Genomic DNA, 23,984 nt, shown 5'->3' on the forward strand with positions numbered 1-23,984 from the left:
TGTGTGACCATTGGGCTTGAAAGATAACTTGCATGGGCTGCATCGTTCTCGTTGCATCAACAATTGAAAGGTAGGTGTACATTTTTTGTATTTTATGAAGTTACATTATTCCGTACATCCTGTTTTAAAATATTTCATAAAGTAAATCGTTATTTGTTTATATTTTCTTATTAGATCTGAATTACCCATGGAAGACAGAAGTACTTTTCGGAGAAAATCCCACACAGCACAGTTCAAGCTTGAAGTGGTAGAAGTAACAAAGGAAAAAGGGAACAGGGAAGCTGGTAGATTGTTCAGTGTTGGAGAAAGTAGTGTTCATGAATGGTGAAAGGCTGAAACAGTCCTGAAATGTTTACATAAGAGGAAATGTGTTACGAGGTTTAGAAGGTGCTTGTGGCCAACCATAGGAAAAAAACTGTTTGATTGGGTTGTTAGTGAAAGAGCTAAAGCTAAGAGAATATCTACTGTCCATGTTGCAGGAATCTAAAAGAATTGCGCAAAATGATAATAAAAAGATTTCAAGGCCTATCCATCTTGGGTTTTTGGATTTATGAATAGAAACAATTTAAGTGTGTGCTCCTCCACTAGTGTTGGACAAAATTTGCCATGCGACTGGGAAGTGAAAGTAGCTAAATTTCGTTTGTTTCTGAGAGAAAACTTGTGTGGGGTCGATGCTTGTCACTTTGGGAATATGGATGAGGTTCCCGTAAGTTTCGACAGGCCTAGTTCTAGGACTGTGAATCTGAAGGAAGCAAAAGAGGTTTCGGTTGCTACAACAGAGCACGAAATCTCTAACTTTACTGTGGTTCTCTGCGTAACTGCAGATGGTTCCAAACTGCCACTGATGGTGATTTTCAAAAGAAAGACTGTTCCAAAAGGTTGCGATTCCAAAGATATTATTGTTACTGCTAATGATAAAGGTTGGATAAATTCAAGGTTATGAAATTTTGGTTGGAGAATGTGTGGCGAAAGAGAAAAAATGCATTTTTCAACCCAAAATCTTTGTTAATGTTGGATTCGTGTAGGACAAACATGACAGCAGAAGTTAAAACAATTGTAAGTATTCCAAATTGGCCGTCATTCCTGGAGGTTTAACAAAAAAACTCCAACCCCTTAATCTTGCAAGTAAATAAACCATTCAAAGACAATTTGCAGGCTAAGTGGGAAGATTGGATGATGAGTGACATCCATGAATATAACAAAACAGGGCAGATGAAAAGAATGTCATATAAAGATATAGTTAAGTGGATTGTAGAAAGTTCGGCTGCTGTAAGTGAAAACTGTTAGAAATGGTTTCATTAAAGCACAAGAGAATGCAGTGGTGTCTGGTGACAATGATTATGAAGCTGAAAAAATACCAAACGAAATTTTTAACGCAACTTATTCTTTTAATATTGAGTCTGATGAAGAATTTTTTGGATTTGATAGTGTAACATTCAATAAATATTAAGTACCACTTCTACCTTAGTTTTGTTATTACATTTGATTTAACTCTCATACTTTTCAAACGTATACCATGTGCATGTTCATTTTTAATGAATTTAGACTTTTTTGTATAGATAACGCGCGCGTTATCTATCAAAAATATGGTAATTCTGCCCATCGATGTAATCTATTCACTTCCCTAATTCTTCTCAGAATCCTCATATCTGTTGGTCTGCAGTCTATGATCAAATGCTTTACTTCTAACCCAACCATCAGATCCATAACTCAAAACTGGTTTTAACAGTCTTGTATACTGCTAGTTTGTTATTTTGCCACTGAGACTCCAAGATTTGGTTCTTGTTTTCAAACTGCTTCAAATTTTCTTCAATAACGTTTGTATAGTTGAGTCTACAGTTTACCTGTAAAAGCTGCTCAACTTTAATTCTTTTTAAAACTTTCTTATATACTGTTCTTTTCAATGAAATATTCATTTTTAACCTGCTTAGCACTAAATGGTCATGTCCAATTTCAAATCCTTTGTACACTCTTCTATCTTAAATCAGCATGAAGATATCAATCAACATCATTATTATTATTATTGGCTACTCCAGAGTTTCCCAAACTGTTTCCGTGGAAGGTGAATAAGTGTTCTGCAAGAAGTACTGGAATTTGTCATTTTAGTTTTCTAAGTATTTTTCATGAATAAATATTTTATAGTGGAAGTATTCTGAGGAGAATAATATTCGTGAATATGTTAAAAAAACTCAGACCCAGAACGCCTAATAACATCCGTGTATCATTAATTTTCACACATTGAAACCTTTCAACATTTGGGAAAGGGAATACCACTGTTTATAACCGGTCATAAAAATTGCCTGCAAGCGGATTATAACAATGGGGGGGGGGTATCCTCTGTTCTCAAAACTGAAAGAAATAACATCTGGTTGCAAATGTTAGCGACCAATCAGGATGAAATACCCTTATAAAATGATCACTGAATACAGTGATCAACAATGTTTTCTGCAGCAGTTACCATTCTACCACTTTCGTCCATTAAGTATAAAGAAAATTTTTCCACTAAAATTGAAGATCAAGGTGGTCTGTATCCAGTTCTCAAATCTAGTAATGCTGAATACTTTCATCACAAGTTCGTATTGTAGGGTGAAAGTTTTGAAACCGTAGTGCCGTGATTTTTTAAAAGTAATAGGCCTGCAGATTTAAATTTTAATATGAATAAGAGACAAGGGACTTTGTTTAATTTTGGTATTAAGAAATCTCTTATTGAAGGTGTTTGTGATACAACAGACAGTAAGTCATCCACCACCAGCCTATAAAGCGATCTCCAGGATGTACAAAAGGAGGGGAAAACTACCAGCACGCAGGAGAAAAGTCTGCATTCACTCGTAAGTACTTATAATATTATAAATTTTTCGTGATCAGAATGGGATATATCAATGAAAATCAGCAAATTAATTTAATGTTTATGTTTAATTAATAATTATTGTTTAATTAATTAATAATTAATGATCAATTATTAATTGCTAATAAAAAATCAGCTAAATTGCCAATTAATTATTAATTAATATATTACAAAATAACCTTAAGGGTCAGGGGTGCTTAAGGGTCAAAGCTGTATAACTGAGAGGAGACCTTCACATAGCCTTAAAGGAATGCGGAGAACCGACCAGAGCTTCTGACCTAATGTCCAATCCTCACCTTCTCGTGGTGCACCCTGTTGGGTATCTACTTTGATACTGAACGAACGAGGATGGGCTGGCAATTTGGGATTTAGTCGACCAAATTGTATTCTTATTGGTTAAACCAAAATAAAAAATGATGGTACAACATGACAAAATTTCATGCCGGCTGGGGCGTCGCCCGGTTAAACAAGGCCCCTGTTGTTTTCGCCAGGGAACCAGAGCAAACAGCAAAAAGTCAGCTACTGGAACAAATCTGAAAACAAACCCCAACTCAACATCACCAGAGTTAAAGATCGGTACTATCAACGTAAGAAGCCTGAATGGCAAAGAAATGGAGCTAGCTGAGAAATTAGATAAGTACCAGATCGACATAATAGGGGTGACTGAAACAAAAAAAACCAAAACTGGTGAGATCTTTCTGAGCAATAAATACAAAATGTTATATTCAGGCAATGACAATCAAGGAAAAGAAGGAGTAGCCATAGCATTCAACACAAAATACGAGGCTAATCTTCTTGAATGGCAGTCAGTCTCAAGTCGAGTAATGTGGGCAAATATGAGAATGGGGAACGGGACAATGAGACTTATTTGTGCCTATGGTCCCACAGAAGGTTCTACTAAGGTAGAAGTGGAGGAATAATTTTTTGACGCTTTAGAAAAAGCAACTGACACAATGAAAAAGGAAAAGTTGGTCCTTGTCGGGGATCTAAATAGCAGAGTAGGAAATGATTGTGAGACATACAAAAATATTTTGGGAAAATTTGGAGAAAAGAGCAAAGCTAATAATAATGGCAAATGTCTGTTGGATTTCTGCTCAGGACATGGACTGGTTATTACTAACACCATGTTCTAACATAAAAATGTGCACAAATTCACATGGAGAGAAGAGGCTAGGAATAAGAAAAGTCTCATTGACTATGTTATTGTTGATAGTGATGTTTTCTCCCTGGTGCAGGACACCAGAGTGTACAGAGGATTTGAAATTGGAAGTGATCACTATTTAGTCTTGAGCAGGATAAAATTGAATTTCATATTGAAAAGAATAACATGTAAGAAAGTTTTAAAGCGAATAAAAGTTGAGCAGCTCTCAGATGTGAACTGTAGACTAAAATACACAAAGATTACTGAAAAGAAAATGAAAGAGTTTGAGAACAGGAATCAAACCTTGGAGATTCAGTGGCAAACTCTGAAGAAAACATTGATTGATTCTGCCAGAGAGGCATGTGGTGAGGTTGTGTGCAAGGATAAAAAAATCAGAACTCCCTGGTGGACACAGGAAGTTAAAGAGGCAGTGAAGGAAAAGAAGAAAGCATATCAAAAGTTCCTGGCAAATAAGTCAGCTTTTACTCTTACAGAATACAGAGACAAATGTAAGAAAGCTAAACAGTTTGTAAAACTAGCTAAACAAAAGTCATGGGAGGACTTTGGCAAGAATATAGAAAATAAATATCAAGAAGGTGGCAAAATATTCTGGAGGTTGTTGAAGAAGCTTAGGAATGGAGGAAAGAGTGCTGTAAAAGGAGTTAGAGATGATAAAGGTGAAATGAAAACAGGAGAAAAAGATATCCTTGAAGTATGGAGTAATTACTTTGAAAAACTGCTAAATGAAACAAGCAGTGATGACAGCACAGTGATAAAAAACGCTGACCAGGCATGCAGTCAGGAATACATATCCATACTTGAAGTAGAAAAAGCCATCAAAGGCTTGAAATGTGGAAAGGCAGCAGGAGTAGATGATATTCAACCAGAAATGCTGAAGTATGGTGGTATAAAAGTCTTACAATAGCTGCACTGCATAGTTTAGAAAGCCTGGACAGAGGGACGAATCAACGCCATCTACCGCCCACCTCCAACACCACCACAACTAGTAATTTTTGTCTGTAAATCGCGTGTGTTCTGAAGGGCCGATTTGTATGTATGCGGGATGAAAAACCCGAGTTTCCGGGAGAAAAAACCCTGCTACCTCTGTATGAGATCGGCTAACTCACCATCGATTGAAATCGACCAGATAAAGATTCCTCCCGTCGCGACGAGAATCGAACCTAGGCCTATTCCAATCGAAGGGCACAATGTACCGTCGTTCTTCCAATTGTTCGTCGTTCAAAGCAAAGTATATATCATACTTTGCTTTGAACTCATTCAGTAATGACACCCACAACAGACTTGATTAGCCTATTCCACTCATTCACCACTCTCCAAGCAAAAAATCTAGTTCTAACACCCTTGCTAACTACTCTTGCTGTTTCCAAGGATGGCCCCTCTAGTTCTCCTACATACAAGACCTGTTCTGAAAAATTTCCTCTGTATTAATCTTGTAAAATTTCTCTATGTCTCAATCATATCATCCCTTTTTTGTCTTAAAGCTAGGAGAATGTTTCCATGAAACATTCTCCTAGCTTTAAGAAGTTTAACTGCATTTATCTGCTTAAAATTTGGTAGACAATTAAGTTCCACTCCTACACAACTGTAATACTTCTTTTATACAACATTAGGTCACCAAATTAGGACTTAAGATCTTTTGTTCATCATAATTTGAATTATTTCACTGATGTTAAGCTGCAGCATGTTTTGCTCAGAGAATGCTGGTTTGAAATCCAGTAAAATATAAGTCAGTTAATAAACAATTTTATAATTTAGCATTTGTTTGGTCTTGTAATACTATTAAAATTAGGTTATGAACAATATGTTTGTGCTAAAACTCCCCAGATATTGGTGAGGTCTATATAAATGTTTTCACATGGAGTTTTGTGAAGTGTGTTTTTATTTATTTTTTTTTTGCAAATGTTTGCGAATTTTTTTTATTTTTTTAATTCCAGTGCCATTACTTTTTATGTTGTCTTTCATGTCAGAATATTGTTAAATGTTATAGAGCAGTAGGTGTAAAGGACTTGGGGATGTCACTCCTGCACAGGACAAGCCTAAATCCAAATTTAACCATGGACTCAATGCCCCTTGCAAACTGCTATACTTTGACTCCCTCAGCCACATGGCAGAGTCTGCAACAAGATTATGCTTCCAAAATGTTACTAACAGGTTTGGTCCTATGTACTATCCTATGGCTGGTCAGTAGAAACTGCTTTTCCACTGTATCCACTCATCATCTTCATCAAATTCCTGCCATGTACCCTCAAGGGGTGTACAGGATATGATAGTACTACATGAAAAAAATTACATCATTACTAACTTCCTATCTACAATTTTCCTCCAAATCAGTCTGTTACTTGTCAAGACTCCAACATTATCAGATCATATATTTCTATCGTCTAAGGCACTTTGTACCATATCAATCCACCTATATCTTGGTCTTCCTCTGGAGCGTTTTGCTGCCAACCTGGCAGAGAACACTTGCTTTGCTAATCTTTCCTCGATCATTCTGTTTAAGTGACCATACCACCTGAGATCAGCTCTGCTAACGCATTCCTGGATGTTGACAATGTCAAGTTCTTTCCTAATATCCTCGTTTTTAATATGATATTGCCATTGATGCCATCTGTTTACACCTATAATCTTTCTCAGGACTCTCATATCTGCTGTCTCTAGTCTTCGGTCAAGTGTTTTACTTCTGACCTAGCTCTCTCAGATCCATAAGTTTAAACTGGTTTGAACACTGTCTTGTATACAGCTAATTTAGTGTTCCGACTAATTTCTCTCTTATTCCATATGAATTTATTCAATTGACTTCCCACCATACCAGCTTTGCTGATTCTGTTGTCTATTTCTATATTTAATTTATCATCTTCAATAAAAATCGTGCCTAAGTAGCTGAAATGTTTTACTTGTTCCACAGGTTCTCCATTCACAACACAGTTGACATTTTCAATGATTCTGCCTATTTTCATTGTCTTTGTCTTTTTATTGCTGACCTTCATACCATATCTATTACAACAGTTATTCAATTTAGTCAGAGAATCTTGCAAACTTGTAACGGATTTATTTAGAAGTCTAACATCATCCGCATAAAGCAAAGTGCTGACATTAACATCTCCAATTTTGATATCAGGTTTAATACCACTTTCCTACATAATGTGATCCATATAGATAATGAATAACAGAGGGGATAATGTACATCCTTGTCTCACACCAGATTTAACATTAAACGATCTTCCTGTACTTCCTTCAATTCTAACTGCTGACTTACAATTCAAATAAAGACAAAGTATTGCTTGGTATAATGCCCCACTGACACCATATAACTGTAGCGTATTGAATAGCTTCTCTCTTGGCACCTTGTCATATTCCTTTTCCAAATCGACAAAACTTAAATACAGATCTTTGTTATATTCCCATGCTTTCTCGACTAACTGTCGTAAAGTGAAGATCTGATCCTGACAGCCTCTATTTGGCCTGAATCCAGCTTGTTCTTCACCAAGCTTTTCTTCCACAATTCTTCTCAACCGTTTCTCAAGTATACTTGCATAGATCTTGCCAGGAACACTCAGTAGGGAAATACCTCTGTAATTCTCACATTCAGTTTTATTTCCCTTTTTATATATGGGTGCTATGAGAGCTCTACTCCAATCATCGGGAATTAGTCCCTCTGTCCAGGCTTTCTGAACTATGCAGTGCAGCCACTGTAAGACTCTTATACCACCATACTTCAGCATTTCTGGTCGAATATCATCTACTCCTGCTGCCTTTCCACATTTCAAGCCTTTGATGGCTTTTTCTACTTCAAGTATGGATATGTATTCCTGACTGCATGCCTGGTCAGTGTTTTTTACCACTTTGCTGTCATCACTGCTTGTTTCATTTAGCAGTTTTTCAAAATAATTACTCCATACTTCAAGGATATCTTTTTCTTCCATTTTCATGTCACCTTTATCATCTCTTTATCATCACTATTTACCATTCCTAAGGTTCTTCAACAACCTCCAGAATATTTTGCCGCCACCTTGATATTTATTTTCTATGTTTTTGCCAAACTCCTCCCATGACTTTTGTTTAGCTAGTTTCACACTGTTTAGCTTTCTTACATTTGTCTCTGTATTCTCTAAGAGCAAAAGCTGACTTATTTGCCAGGAACTTTTGATATGCCTTCTTCTTTTCCTTCACTGCCTCTTTAACTTCCTGTGTCCACCAGGGAGTTCTGATTTTTTTATCCTTGCACACAACCTCACCACATGCCTCTCTGGCAGAATCAATCAATGTTTTCTTCAGAGTTTGCCACTGAATCTCCAAGGTTTGATTCCTGTTCTCAAAACTCTTTCATTTTTTCTTCAATAATCTTTGTGTATTTTAGTCTACAGTTCACATCTGAGAGCTGCTCAACTTTTATTTGCTTTAAAACTTTCTTACATGTTATTCTTTTTCAATATGAAATTCAATTTTATCCTGCTCAAGACTAAATAGTGATCACTTCCAATTTCAAATCCTCTGTACACTCTGGTGTTCTGCACCCGGGAGAAAACATCACTATCAACAATAACATAGTCAGTGAGACTTTTCTTATTCCTTGCCTCTTCTCTCCATGTGAATTTGTGCACATTTTTATGTTGGAACATGGTGTTAGTAATAACCAGTCCATGTCCTGAGCAGAAATCCAACAGACATTTGCCATTATTATTAGCTTTGCTCTTTTCTCCAAATTTTCCCAAAATATTTTTGTATGTCTCACAATCATTTCCTACTCTGCTATTTAGATCCCCAACAAGGACCAACTTTTCCTTTTTCATTGTGTCAGTTGCTTTTTCTAAAGCGTCAAAAAATTCCTCCACTTCTACCTGAGTAGAACCTTCTGTGGGTCAATAGGCACAAATAAGTCTCATTGTCCAGTTCCCCATTCTCATATTTGCCCACATTACTCGACTTGAGACTGACTGCCATTCAAGAAGATTAGCCTCGTATTTTGTGTTGAATACTATGGCTACTCCTCCTTTTCCTTGATTGTCATTGCCTGAATATAACATTTTGTATTTATTGCTCAGAAAGATCTCACCAGTTTTGGTCTTTTTTGTTTCAGTCACCCCTATTATGTCGATCTGGTACTTATCTAATTCCTCTGTATCCACTCAAATGGAGGAAATGCTGACTTCCAAGTTCGATAATTATGGTGTGAAGAGCATGCCTAAATAAGGCCACCAGCCTACTGCATATAAGAAAATTGGGGGGGGGGGGAGACAGAAACCAGAAATCCTCCTCTAGAGACAAAATGTGGTAATATCCACTTTGTGCCTCTAATAAGCAGGACTATGATGCTTCTCCAGGGAGTGACTAGCATCTACCATTTGGAGTCCAGGTGGCATTTTCTCCAACTAGGGGAAAGTATACTTAAACAGAACAGAAGAGGAAAAGTTAACAAAGAAGGTGTTTTATGCCTGGAAAAAGTTGCAGAGGAAGACTGAGATCTACCTGAATTGATATAGTTACTGCCTTAGCAGACCAAAATGTAGGCTTGATAGTATTGGAGACCTGACAAATAACAGATCAATTTGGTGGAAAATTGTTAACAGGAAGCTAGAAATAATGTAAACTTAATTATGTAGTACTATTAGCATCTTGAATACTCAATGAGGGTACATATACGAAAATCAGGATCATCATTAACACAGGAAACATATCTTTCTACTAAAAATTAGTAATAAAATATTTTAATTTACAACATACATACCAAGATATATAATTTTAAGATTAGATACTACAAATGTGGCAGCATTTTTATCTTTTTAATGTCAATCCTATCCATGCGAAGTTAGAATACTATAGCATATTTTAATGTCATAGGTTGTTAAGGGGTTAGATTATCCATGAAATCTTGTCCTAAAGACCAAATATAGAATTTCTTTCAAACTATTTCAGTCTCCCAATAAGTAGGATATTCTCAGACTTCATATGAATCCATTCCACAGCAGAATTCAAATCAATAATCTGCTGACTGAAGGGCAGAGACTTGGCCAACCAGGCTATGCAGATATTTTGCAATCCTTAGAGATTTTAGTAGTTATAATATAAGTGATTAAAAAAAAAAAAAGATACAAGGAGATTTAAAAATACTTACTTAGAATTAATGATCTTAATAGCTTCATCTGGTCCACTTACAGTAACAATAGGTAGAATAGGTCCAAATATCTAAATTTGCAAATAAAGATTTATAACTATTAAATAAAATCAAATTGTCAATATTAAAATGTAATAATTCCCAAATTATAAAATATTGTACAGCCTCTTTAGGATTTTTTCTCATATTAATTGAATTTCAATTTTAATCAGATAACAATCACAGTCATACATGAAGTGAAACTACATGCATTTGTTCACAAGAAATCTTAATAATCAATATCCATCTTACCTCTTCTTGCATTATAGGATCAGAAGGCTTTACATTGACTAATACTGAAGGTTCAATGTAGTTATCTTTTTCACATGTTTCACCTCCAATTTCAAGTGAACCTGAAGTTAGAAGTTTTTCCAGTCGTCTGAAAATAAGTTAAATAAATAAACATACAGGTGATTCTAAATTATTATTGGGGTTTCCGTGGCCTATAATTTTCAAATCAGAAAAAACAAAATAAAATGGCTTATATGAAATATGAAAGTGTAACTCAAAAAGTTTTATTACTTATAGATTCAATACTGCAGAATGTTAACAACTTCAATATGCATTTTAAATATAATTTGAATAGTGTTCAATATGCATCCCTTTCATGGCACATAAGATGTCCAAGCGATAATCAATTTCCCTCCAAGTGTTCCCCATCATTTGTGGTGTAAGTTTCTATCGCAGCAACAATTCTGGTCTTCAGTTCATCAAAGGAGGTAACATAGGGGATCTTGTAAGCAATGTCCTTCATGTATTCCCACAGGAAGAAATTAAACAGCATAATATCAGGTGAGTGCGGAGGCCACGGAATAAGCCCACTGCACCCACCCCAGCGCCCAGAAAAATGCATGTCAAGAAATTCTTGGACAATAAGAGCCCAATGTGGCAGTGCTCCATCTTCCTGGAACACCACATTTGACTTATGATTTTCTAACTGGAGTAACAGATACAGCTTAGCATGTCCAAATAGTTCACCACTGTCACTGTTTTTTTCTGCAAAGAAAAAAGCCCCAGAACTTCTGAACATAAAGCACACCAGACATTCACCTTTGGACTATCTCTTTTGAATACTCGAATGGCGTGAGGGTTTTTGTGATCCCCATATTCTGCAGTCATGATGATTTATCCTCCCTGATACAAAAATTGTTGTTTCATCACTAAATATCCATCTCCAAAGGTAATTTTCATCAGTTTCGACTTTTGACAAAATATCTTGGGCAAATTGGAAATGGCGGGGTTTATCATCCTGCTGTAAAGCCTGCAATATCTGCAGTTTATATGCATGGAGTTGAAGGCAGTTATGAACAACCCTCCAAACAGTCATTTGTGGTATAACTAACTGCAAAGAAGCTCGCCTAGTTGATTTTTGTGGGCTTCGATAAAATGTTTCCTGCTTTTTGATGCTGAACATTACCATTCTCTTGAAATTGCTTTAACCAATGTCAAATAGCATTATCTGAAAGTGGATATTTCGATACTCAGTTCTGTAATGGCATTGCATTGTGATAACAGACTTTGTTTCACAAAACCAAAGTATGCACATTGCTTTCTCTTGAACAGTCACCATTTTGAAGTATGATGTCATATTATCTCCCAGACATCAGCAGCAAGTACAGGCCAAATAAAAATTTTTGAGTTACACTTTCATATCTGTAAATAGTTTTTTGTTGTTTCCAGTTTGAAAATTATAGGCCACAGATATCCTCCCCCCATATATATATATATATATATATATATATATATATATATATATATATATATATATATATTTTTTTTTTTTTTTCCTGGTCATTGTAGTATAGTAATAATGCAATCATGTTATATCAAATAAGCGTAAGCATGTACATATACACAACATACAAACACCCAAATATGTAGCCACAAAACGCAATGAGGCACTAAGCACAACAGCAGTTCAACACATAAAATTAGTAAACATGAGCTGGAAGTGTCAATTTTCAATGCAATGTTACTACTATGCAACCTTCTTACTTTCTTGGAAAAAAGTCTGTACTGTATATCAGCAATTTGTAAATTTGAATGAAACTTTAGTCTTCATTTTCTCAAATGTAAAAGTATGGCATTAGCCCACAATTACACTTGCTATCTTGAATTGTATGTATTCATAATACAGAATTTATAAACGGCTCAACCATGCAATTTTGCTCACATTTATGAGGTGGTGCAACAAAATCCACTAAGATTGCTTGATGCCATTTAAAAGAGGGCAATTCAGTTAATGATTCCTCTCTCTCATGGATCCACTTCAATCCCTCTCCCATGATGTCCAAGTTCTGCCTGTTCTACAGTTACTTCCACAGATGATACTATGCCGAACTGGCCACTTTGATTCCTCCAAAAATCATAAAAACAAGAGCTACTGCTAACCAATATCTATTTCCAGTCCAGCTTGAAACTTGCCGAACCAACTTCTTTGTCTCATCTTCCATTCCATCTACTTCTATGGAAGAGCCTTCTCCAGAGAATACAACCTTCAGCAGTTAAAGGTCTACAGGTCTTGCACCCTTTCATGTGTATAAAAAATAAATTAGTGATTGTGTGATTGTTGTTCTATGGAGAAAGATCAGAACTTGATTCTGAATTGTGCAGAGGACAAAAAACAACAACAATATAATTATAGAAGGGTTAATAGTACAAAAGGAAGGAAATTTAGGATATTTGGAAAGAGGGAATTTTGATCTGGAATTTTGGCAGGTATGCGAACAATTTGTGTAAAATCACTGGTGAGGCAAATTTCAGCATCTACAACTGCTTGATCTGTGCCATTGAAAGAGGAATATCAGCTGATGTTGTGAATATTAAAATCTTCAAGAAAGATAACCTCACTGTTGAGGAAGAAGTGAAGAAAATTAAAAAATTCAGAATGGTTGAATTCAGAATCCTGTCCTGGTTTCCTGTTAAAAACCAGGACCGGAAGTTCATTCAGCTCTCCATGTGATCATGGGTCCAAAAGTTTTCAGGGGTCAAAGGTACATTTTGCAGAGCTTGCTATTGTTGTCCAGTATTGTATCTATTTCTGAGTGGAAGTTGAGGATTAATGATAGCATTTCTTATATTTGTTGCATCAAGCAAGTCATGAACTATTGATACAAAGCTTGTTAGTACTTTCAGTAGGAAGTAAGTTATCATCAATGTTGCTGATTGTGAATCACTTGGCTTTTTTTTTTCCTTATTATTATTATTATTATTATGTGACACCTCCAGGGAGTCCAAAGACTCATCAAGGGAGAATGTGCCAACACCATCGAACAATTGTCCCCTTCTAACTACTAACCATGCTCAAACTTGCTTAACTTTTTTTGCGAGCCATTAGTAGCAGAGACTCTACCAATCAACCAACCTTTGCTGGCCTTGATTCAATTTTGCAAGCGAAAATCTCATCAAGAGTGATAAGGTGCTGTTCCTGATTGTTATTGCCTTTTTCAAGGAGGACAAAGAAATGGTTGAGGTTGGCTAGAAACATGTTTGCCAATTCATCAATCTTTGCACAGCTAACACTATTTAGTTTCTGTAACATCCAGCATGCAGCTATGTCACTCTACAGCTTCAATGTAATAGCAGATGCCCATTCAATAATAATTATAAGCCTACTAAATTCCAAAGGAGATGATGGGATGATCTATAAAGGTGGGGGGGGGGCTATGGGGCTATATTCAGTAGTGAAATGAAAGAGGCAGAAAAAGAACCACTTAAACAGGCTGTGATGGAAGGAACTTGTGGATCAAAACTATCTAGTATTTTGCAAAACTGAAACATAAGTAAGCATTTAAATCAAAAGTAATACAAAAGAACACTTATGTTAGAATTTTAATTACACAAAATTTTTGCCCAAGTATCAAAGACATCTTTAGTAGGAATTCAAAATAAAGTTCAAATAACATAACAAAAACTCAAACAATGAGAATGTGCCAGCTACAAGCGAATAAAGTAGCATGGTCTGGACTGCTCTAAAGTCCTAACAACAGTTTATATATATGTGTATATATATATATATATATATACAGGGTGTTCGGGATAAATTTGACATATTTATAATTAATTATATTTTTCCGTAAGTTACATGTATTAACACACACTTCTCTTCATTTAAAAGTTTGGACCCTTCTTCATTCATATACAAGATGTCAGAAAGGATGGATAGCTGGAACCCACCTGAATCATGGAAGAGAATAACTTGTATCATGATGATTTGTGCCCGCCATCAAAATAAGGATATTACGACTGCTGCCCAATGCTCCCTGAATACAGTAAAAACAATCAGGCATGAACTAGAGACTTGCAATGGTGACTACGAGGATGTAGCAAGAAGAAAGATCCCTAGCAGACGATCTGATTGCGTTCGTACAGCAGAATTCCTCGCAAATCTGCAGGAACAGGTGTTGAAGAACCCTGGCATTGGAATTCGGGCTTTGTTCGTGGAGTTGCTAACTGTAGTCAAGCCCTGGATAACAAGGGTAGCCAATGGTAGGCCGTATGTATGGCAGCAGGATTCGGCCCCTTGCCACACCTCTGGGAAAAGTCAAAAATGGTTGTCTGAAAATTTCTATGACTTCACCAGTCCAAATGTTTGGCCTCCAAACTCCCCAGACCTTAACCCCATGGATTATTTTGTATGGGGCGCAGTTGAAAAAGACACCAATCGCACTTCCAGTAATACAAAAGCCCAGTTAATGGATAAAATTAAAACAGTTTTTGCGGCCCTTCCCAGGGAGACTGTAGCATCAGCTTGTTCGAGGTTCCGAAGCAGAATTGAAGCTGTGATCGATGCTAATGGTGGTTATTTTGAGTAAATCTTGTTGATAGTATTGTAATTAACTCTGCCTGTAATGTTTTTTTGTCAATTCATTAAATTTAATAGATACAAAGAAGATTTTCTTTTTCCTTACGAAACTGTCAAATTTATCCCGAACACCCTGTATATTAAAAATAGATAAATAACTACAGAACTATATGAAGAGCAGCAATTTCTTATAAAAGGGATAACGTAAGTCCATCAGATCTATTCAGATTGGGTGATGTAACATTTTGCAGCTTTCTTTATACAACTGTCCCTTTAAGAAATAGCTTTTATGTAGGAGTTTAGTCTTTTTTCCAAGGAACCTATGTTTGGAAGAAATGGAATGTTAATCAAGATAGACAGTCATAGATACTTTGGCCAAAGTATGATAAACCATAGGACATGCAATTTAAGATATCCAAAGGAGGAATATTAATCAGGTAAAAAGCCACTTTGAGATCAATAGATTAAGTAATTTGGAGTTTAGAAATGCCATTGATATATGGGATGGCAATGGGGTTGACAACTTCTTGGGAGAATGGTGATGGAAAAACTCCATAAAAATTTTTTTTTTAAAAAAGAAAAAAAATTTTTAAAAATTTTAGGACATGAGAATATTTGTGTCATGCAACTCCACTCTATTGACATATGACTGACGAGTTATCAGTCGTTGAATCTTTATGTCTTGTGCTTTGTTTAATTTTGAATTCATACCAAAAGATATGCTTGATAATTTGACAAAAAAATTTATGTAGTTATCATTATAAAATAAATAAGAGTTCCATTGTATTAATTGTATTTTTAATGAATCTGGTAATAGCATCTGAAAACCAATACATAAATGAGGTGGCGTTTTGCTTCCAAATGAAGAGTGCAATCATGCAAGAGCTTTGAATATAAAAGGATATATGTGGAACTGTAAAACAGATTATGATACTGAGAAGGCAGCCTGAAGCAGTAGCTTAGCAGAGAAACCTGCATAGTAGAGCAATTAGTAGTGGTCAGTGGTTCAAGGATCTGAAAGAAGCTACATCTCACTACATCTCTAGAGTCAGGAGAATAGTTAAATAGATGAATAACTCTTTAGAGCAACAGCTGCATAAAAATAGATGGATGATGACCAGGCCTAGGAGCAGTATAAAAATCTTCCTAGAAGAGAGGCACATGGTGAAGAATGTAAAAAAAGACCTTGGCTTTACAGGCAAAAGGAAAACCAACAGAATTTTTTCAGTGTGCATCAAGTACAAAGGAAGAATGACCATGGAAGAACATAACCTTAGTGAACATGAAAGGTAGAAAAGTATGAGCTGAGCTTAAGTAATCACTTTAGTATTTCAGGCTGACCCATAAGCTGTCAAGGATGATGAAGTGATGAAAGGTTAGCAGTGGTGAGGTGAAATTATTAAAATTACTGCAGGAGCTAGATTCAAACACAGCAGTGGAATTCGATGGGATATCAGCAAGGGTGCTGAAGGAATGTGCAAGATGATTAGCACTGCCTCTAACTTGAGTGCAACATAAGCACAGTTGTTCATAACGAATGGAAGATAATTCCATTATCCAAGGGAGGATTTACAATACAAATGAAATTTATTGCTTGTGGCTGGTGTGCGTGTATGAGAGAGAGAAGAGGAAACTTTGTCATCTCTGGAAACCGAGTAAGGGTGTGATGAGTCACAATGGGCTACCAACAGACGTTTTGAGTGCATCTTCAGTGAATGCTCTTGCAAGAGTGATATGATAGGTATTTAGGCATTGTGATCTGCAAGAGGCTCTATCTCAATGCATCCTCTATTCTTTGGAGGATGCCTGCATAGTAATAACAGTAATAATCACCACAGAAAATGACTTCATTTAGGGAAATTGCACCCAGAAGGAAAGTTGTGAGATTCAAATTTACTTATCAAAATGATTTTTATATGTAATATAGTGTCAAGAAAGAAAGATTTTATTCAATAGATGTAAATTAGTTAAAAATATATTAGATATATTAGTTAAAAAACTTACTTGAAGTGTTTGTCATTTAATATTCTTCCTAAACAGCTAGACTCCTTTATATTATCACCATAGAAACTTTCCAAGACATGCTTGATATTCTCAACAAGTTGCTCTTGTACCTCTGCAGTACACAGGACATAATCTGGTGCAACACAAGTTTGTCCGGCATTAATTAGCTTTCCCCACATGAGTCGCCGTGAAGTCACCAACATGTTTGCAGAAGCATCGACATATACAGGGCTGTTTTTAAAAACAACAAAAATGAGAAAGAGAAAAAAAAAGTGAAGAAGCATTTTAGTGTACTAGATACAGTAAATTACATAACACCTAGTCTTCAAAGAATGGACTTCTCCAGGATGCTGGCTTTTGGATAATTTATATCATTCCTGCAGTTGGTCACCAGAAATAGAATGATAACTGCCATTGTCTTTTATTTCACATTATGGCAGTAAAAATTTAAAAAAACATTGATAACATCTTAACTTAAAACACCAATTAAACTTCATTCCAATTCATTTTGTTGGGATTTTGATATTAAATGTCAGAATATTTTAATGTTTTTAGTTGCACAGTTTTTTCATATACTGATCAATGTATTAATTCTTTTTTTTTCTTGTCTCATACTACTTTTTGTTTTGTGGGTGAATGCAGCAATTAATCTTAATCAATATGCCTTGTCAGATCCTCCTGTTTATGTTATTTATGTTTTTTATTTTATGTTCAACTTCTTTACATATTTCTTCTATTCAGTTCTCCTTTGCTTTCACCTCCCACACTCATATAAGGACATCATGTTTTGCTATTTTGGATGTGAAATAAGGTAGTGTTGTGTCGTCCTATTCGGTTTTTATTTGTCAGATGTTGATTAATACTGATCCAAATATAAAGAAATTTATATTATCCTGCGCCACTTTATATTCAGATTAGTCTATGTATTGTAGAGGAATCAATCATCAACTAATGTTTGCAATCTCACTTTTCTACAAGCCGAGGTTATTAATATCTTTTAAGGTTTCCGCAAGGTCCGATAAATTTTTATGAGTGGTGCAATGAATAAAGGTCAGGCAAACAACAAATTGAATTCATTAAAACAAGACATTTAATGCAGGATTATATAATATGTACATCCAAGTATAACTTTCTAAACAAGATAATGCAATTGAACAAATCCAAAATATCTCTGAGATACAAGTAACTTTTCAGTTAGGTTTCAAGTTTAAAGCCAAAAGTCTTAGATCTTATTATTCAAGAGATAAGTATTTCTATCAATTTGTCTCTATTCTATGAGACTAATCATATCATCTACACATCAATTTAGTTCTAGTGCTCAGAATAGATACGATGCGCTAGGTATCAAACATTCAACTCTCAGTTCACTATATTCTGTTGATTAATAGAAAATAGTTCTCACAGTTCAAAGTTCCAAAACTAACAACAAATATTGTTATAAATGGCTTCTCTAATTCACTTCTAGTCTATAAACACTTAATTGAATCACAAGGCAGTTAACAATTCAAGGAAGGAACACTTTAGTGCTTTATTCCTTGACTATTTATAGTTAAATGCCACAGCTAGGGTTAAGATAATTTAGGCAGAACTAACTTTCATTTGCTTCACACTGGATGTAAAAAGGATAAGTCTTACTGGGTTTTAACTTCAACACACTGAATTTACTTAGGCACATTTTCAAAATTCCTGTTAACTAATTATCGTGAGGAAACACAATTCAAAGAAATCTTCACTATGTTAACTGAAATATTAAAATTAATTAAACACAAAGCTACTACATAAATCTTGACACATTGGATTTACATCATGTACTAATTTCTTATTTTCCACTATGTATTGACTTCAGCACTGCAGTATTCTTCCTCTAATCATTAAGAATCTATAGTAATATTAGAATTCCATAGAGGTAGTTTTTAATGCCTTTTTATTCCCGGTTCTTTCCTTGTTGACTTTTTCGCATATCTCAATCCGCCTTTCGTTACACACAACCGTCTTTTCGTTGTCCCTAAGCTTTCTCCTCGGTTACTTTCGTTTTCCAATTAACTACATTTATTCTTCCTGGTTATAGCCAAAATCTGGTTTTAGCCAGTTCAGCTTACATCTACAGGTTTCTCTCCATATCATAGCCAGTCACGTTCTAAGCACACGCTAACTAAATACAACTCCATTTCTCCTTTACTAGCCAATCAAATTCAATCAGAAGAATTACCTAAAATCATATCAACAGAATTCCACATATTTACATTCTCTTTCAGAAATAACAAATAAAGAAATAATCTATAGTTCACATAAAATGCATTTAAATATGATAAATACAAATTCTTACAATATATATATGCACAGCTTCTTATAATGTTTAGGAGGAATAAATAAAATAAATTTAATGACATTTTAATACAGAGTCCTTTTGGTACTAACACCTCGAAACCCACAGAACAAGTTTCTTTTCCTCCTCATTCATCCCTGCTACTGCAGAACTGTGGAACAGTCTTCCCCCAGATGTATTTCCCAAGGAATACAACATACAGGCATTCAAATCAAATGTAAACAAGTTTCTCCTTTCGCAACCCACCATCCATATACGGTACTAATGTACTATAGGTTGACCAACCAACCTCCTGTATATGGCCCAACATAAAAAAAAAATATAAAAATATAAAAAAAAAAACCCTTCATATTTGATATTATTTATGTTTAAACCATTGACATTGATTCCAATCTCATTGTCTATTGCCTTCTTTACGACTCGATATATGTTGAACAGGCAAGAGGATAATGGGCATCCTTGCATTACTCCTTTTTGGATCTCTATGGGTTCTGTTGTGTGTCCTTTTTAATTATTGCATGTCTTAGAGTAATATTTTATCCAAAACTGTCTTATATATTTGTCTACTGCTTTTTCTAGTAGAACTTCAAGAAGGATTTCTCTGTTGATGCTATTGAAAGCTTGTTTAAAGTCCACAAAACAACAATATAGTTCTTTATGGTCTTCCCAGCTGAGCTCTGCTAGTTGGTGCAATGTGAAAATCTGGTCTATTGTTGAATAGTTTCCTCAGAAAATAGCTTGTTCTATGCCTATCAGTTCTTCATAGGTATTTTTTAATCTATTTTGTATAATTCTTACAAATATTTTATAGGTGGGATAGTAAATTGATTGGTCTGTAATTTCTGCAGTCTCTTTTGTCTCCTTTCTTGTATATTGGGAGGATCTTTCCAGTTCTCCAGTCATCTGGGATCTCTCCTGTTTGCAGTATTTTATTGAATAGGGTTGTTAAATATTCTATTGATGTGCTACCTCCATATCACCACAGTTCAGTAGGGACAGTATCAATGCCTGGTGCTTTATTGCTTTTCATCTGTTTTATTGCATATCTAACTCCTTGTAAAATTTTTGGGTGGTCGTTATTTTCTTCTATTGTTGCCATTGTAGTTTTGTTTCCTTGGTGAAAGATGGTCTTAAAATGGTTTGACCAGATTTTTCTTATATCTTCAATATTCCCGGTTTCGGTCATCTTCAGTGGTGAGGTATGGTAATTTTAACAAAGGGCTCGCATCGTCAAGCAAAAAAAAAAAAAAAAAAGCCTAACTTAGCCCTTATAATATTTATATTGCGACTTTGTAGAGCTTCTGACAGATATGATTCCTGTAGGATATCAATCATTAATGCTAGATCTTTTAAAAATTCCAAATTGAGAAGTCAGTTTAAAAAGCCATTATATTTATCGTTCGATGCAAAATGCTTTCATAAAGCTGGGTAATTTCTCCACACAGCAAGAGCCGTTCGTAAACTGCCCATCGTGGTCCAAACACACAGCCGGTCTTTAAAATTTCGATACCAAGGCTTTTACAATCTTATTTAATTCTCGTTGATTTTTTTGGTGATTGATGATACAAAAGCATATAATTTATCCATAAATATTTCAAAATGATTTATTTCTTTAATGTTTTTTATCGAATCATCTAATGCTAAGTGTAAAAGATGAGCGCAATGCTAACTCACAACGTTGGGAAATTTTTGTAGAAGTTTGATTGCAACACCTGATTTGTTTCCTAAAATTACACTAGCTCCATCAGAACAAAATGCAATGAAATGATTTTTTATATAGTCATCAGAAAATCCATATGAATTTAAAATAGAATTATAGTAGCATGTATACATTCCACGGTGGTATTGTCTAGTTCTACAAGATTATTAAACAAGAACAAGGGGCTCACAAATTTGAGAAAATTTTGACAAAGGGCTCACATGAGCCCCTTATAGCTCACCACTGGTCATCTTGTTTATCATTGTTACTGCTTTTGCTGAGAATTCCTTTGTAATTTCTCTTATAGTGTCATGGAAGACTTTTAGGTTGTTTTGTTGGTATGCTTCTAGGCATTTCTTAACTTTTTCTTCTAACCATTTTTCTTTCGCTTTTTAGCATAGGTTATCAACTTTATTTTTTAGTGCTCTGTATTTTTCTCTATTCTCTTTTGAATGTGTCTTAAACTTTTTCTTGTGAATATGTGTGTCTTAAGCTTTATTATGCCACAAGTGCCATTAAAAATTTGTATCACTTAAAAAAAATTTTTTTTTAAATAAAGATTTTACATTGCTGCTATCAACTGTAAAAATTTTAATTTTTATATTTTTTTTATAAAAAAATTGTTTTTTTTTACTATATAAAAAATCATTACAAAAAATTGTTTGAGTTTCTTTCTCCATATATTTGAAGCATAAAACTCCATGCACCATTAAATTATGAAATACATGTCTTAATATTAAACAATATTTTTCCTTACATAATTTACAGGTTGAGTCAGTTCATTATGACTTTTAAATACTAATATAATTAGTATTAATAAGATTCTCTTCTTTCCTGTCGATCATTTTCTAAGATTGGACAATTACTATGGTAAGTTATATTTCAAGCCAACAAGCTTGCATACAATGAATGATATTTCCTAAATATTGTCACAACTGATTTATTCCAATTTTTCCAAAATTAAAGAAAATCATATCTCCAGGAGTGAAATTGATGTTTTAATTGCTACAATCCTTGCTTGCTAACCAACTCCTTTGTGCAAAACATAACTTGCCCCAAATTAACAGTATACCATTAGTAATTCAAAGACATTTTTAAGAGAAACTTCAAAGTCAGAATTATACACTATTGTCATATATTATAGCAGATTATGGCAATGATGTGGAGGACACTGAAATGTAGAAGTTAGGCTGTTATGTTCTATTGTACTGGTCACCTAGTTTCAAAAGGATGAAGAGATATTGGAAAAAGTCCAACAAGATGGATTAAGGTGGTTTCTTCTCTTCAAAGTTGAGTATGAAGGCAGATTAAGGAAATGTAAATGGCAGAAACTGGTGGAAAGGAGGAGGGGAGGATATGACTGGGACATAAGTTATGTAAGGGGTTATTAACAAATTATGTGGATGAGGTTTTACATAGAATGGAGAGAAAACAAGAGGTTATCCCCTGAAAACTTTATAAGGAGGGTGCGAGCAGGTTTATTTGCATGGAGAGTGGTGAATGATTAGAATATTTTGCCTGAAAGTGTGGAGATGAATATATTTAAGGCACAGTATAATGTAGTGTGTGTGTGTGTGTGTGTGTGTGAGAGAGAGAAAAAGAGAGAGAGCGATAGCAGGACCTACAATGAGTCATGATTCCAGGAAAGCATTTCTGAGATTCAATCAGAAAGAAATTTATTACATAGTCTAAAAAATCTTAAAGACAGTATAATTCTTCTGCATTTCACATGCATTCAGACAAGATTCTTCATTCCAATAAAGATCTTCCTCACTTTACATATTGTGGAATTTAACAGATTCTTGTTCATGTACATGAAATTTTAAATCATGCTAAACAAGAAATTATATTCTTGTTTTAATCCTTTACCCAAACATAAGCAAACAAAATTTGCAAGTGAAGTGTCTTCATGACTAGGCTAAATGTATATAAATGCAGCTGACTTTATATCAATTGCCTCAGTATCCTATAATGCACAACATCTTTTCAGACATATTGCTGTGCATTATGGGAAAGGCCAGTAGCCAAATCAGTTTCAAAACCATTATTATAGTAAATCATTTTCTATTTTCCTTTTAAATTTTGCAAAAAAAGTTCTTCCCACTTCTCACAGATTAACTGAAAGCTATACAGATATGAATTCGAATGAAAACCTGAGATTAATTATATAAACGGATAAAACTACTGACAAGAATCAAGATGGGGAAGGATTTTATTTATGTTCTTCTTATAATACATGGTCAACACCAGAGCCACTGAAATCAATCATAATCTAAAAGGCTTCTTGCTAGGTGCAGTAATCCGATAATAGAGATGAGCACATGCTTTGCAACACTTCTATGTTAGTTAATTGCTTTTCCCCCCTCCAAACTTTCCACAAATTTGATTTATATTTGATTTTGTTAATCAGAAATATGTAAATTCTGTTTTCTCTAATGACTAAAATTGCACAGTGAGTGGAAAAACAGGAACTTGTAAGGCATAGCCAGAAGTAATGGGCTGATGGACAGGAGTAGAAAAGGTGTTTGACTGTTTTGAAACAGTTTCACACATTTTAGAATGGACCATCAAAATTGCAGCATTGGCATTTTACCTAGTTAATTGAGAGCAAACCAAGTAAGCCATGCCAAGTCATGGCATATCAGATATCCCTTGCTGTTATTAAGATCTATAAATGTGATTTGAATATTACTTCTTAGAGTGTTTGATGGAATATGTTAAGAAAAATGCAATAAATCTTCTGTGGATTGTGCATTTATATTATTAATACTCCTATGGGAGTACAAGTGTCTGATGAGATATGAAAGATGATAACACACTGGTACAACTTCTGTGCAGCCTTATGTGCCAGTAGGCATGGAAAGACTTGATGATGATAACTTCTGCAGTTGGGACTCTGTGGTTAATGAATGCAAACAGGGGCAGATAGAAGACAGAAAAATATGAAATATTGGATTAGAATGTCAAAGATAATCCTGTGTAGCTCAGTGGAG

At 34.8% G+C, this 23,984-nt stretch overlaps 1 protein-coding gene across 4 annotated transcripts in view; it reads right to left on the minus strand.

Annotated features, from left to right (window-relative positions):
* Aldh-III (Aldehyde dehydrogenase type III) overlaps positions 1–23,984 on the minus strand; it is a 199,302-nt gene that overhangs the window by 24,443 nt on the left and 150,875 nt on the right. For all 4 annotated transcript variants that reach the window (XM_090415160.1, XM_090415161.1, XM_090415163.1 and 1 more), the window contains exons 7-9: positions 16,967–17,197; positions 10,411–10,537; positions 10,120–10,190 (exon numbers count right to left, since the gene is read on the minus strand). In XM_090415160.1, coding sequence (XP_090271286.1) covers positions 10,120–10,190; positions 10,411–10,537; positions 16,967–17,197 — 429 coding nt within the window. The remainder of the gene's footprint in view (positions 1–10,119; positions 10,191–10,410; positions 10,538–16,966; positions 17,198–23,984) is intronic.

This window comes from Typopeltis vanoorti, chromosome 26 (assembly GCF_054136105.1).
Source record: "Typopeltis vanoorti isolate ZY-2024b chromosome 26, IOZ_Tvanoo_1.0, whole genome shotgun sequence".
Taxonomy (NCBI): Eukaryota; Metazoa; Arthropoda; class Arachnida; order Uropygi; family Thelyphonidae; genus Typopeltis; species Typopeltis vanoorti.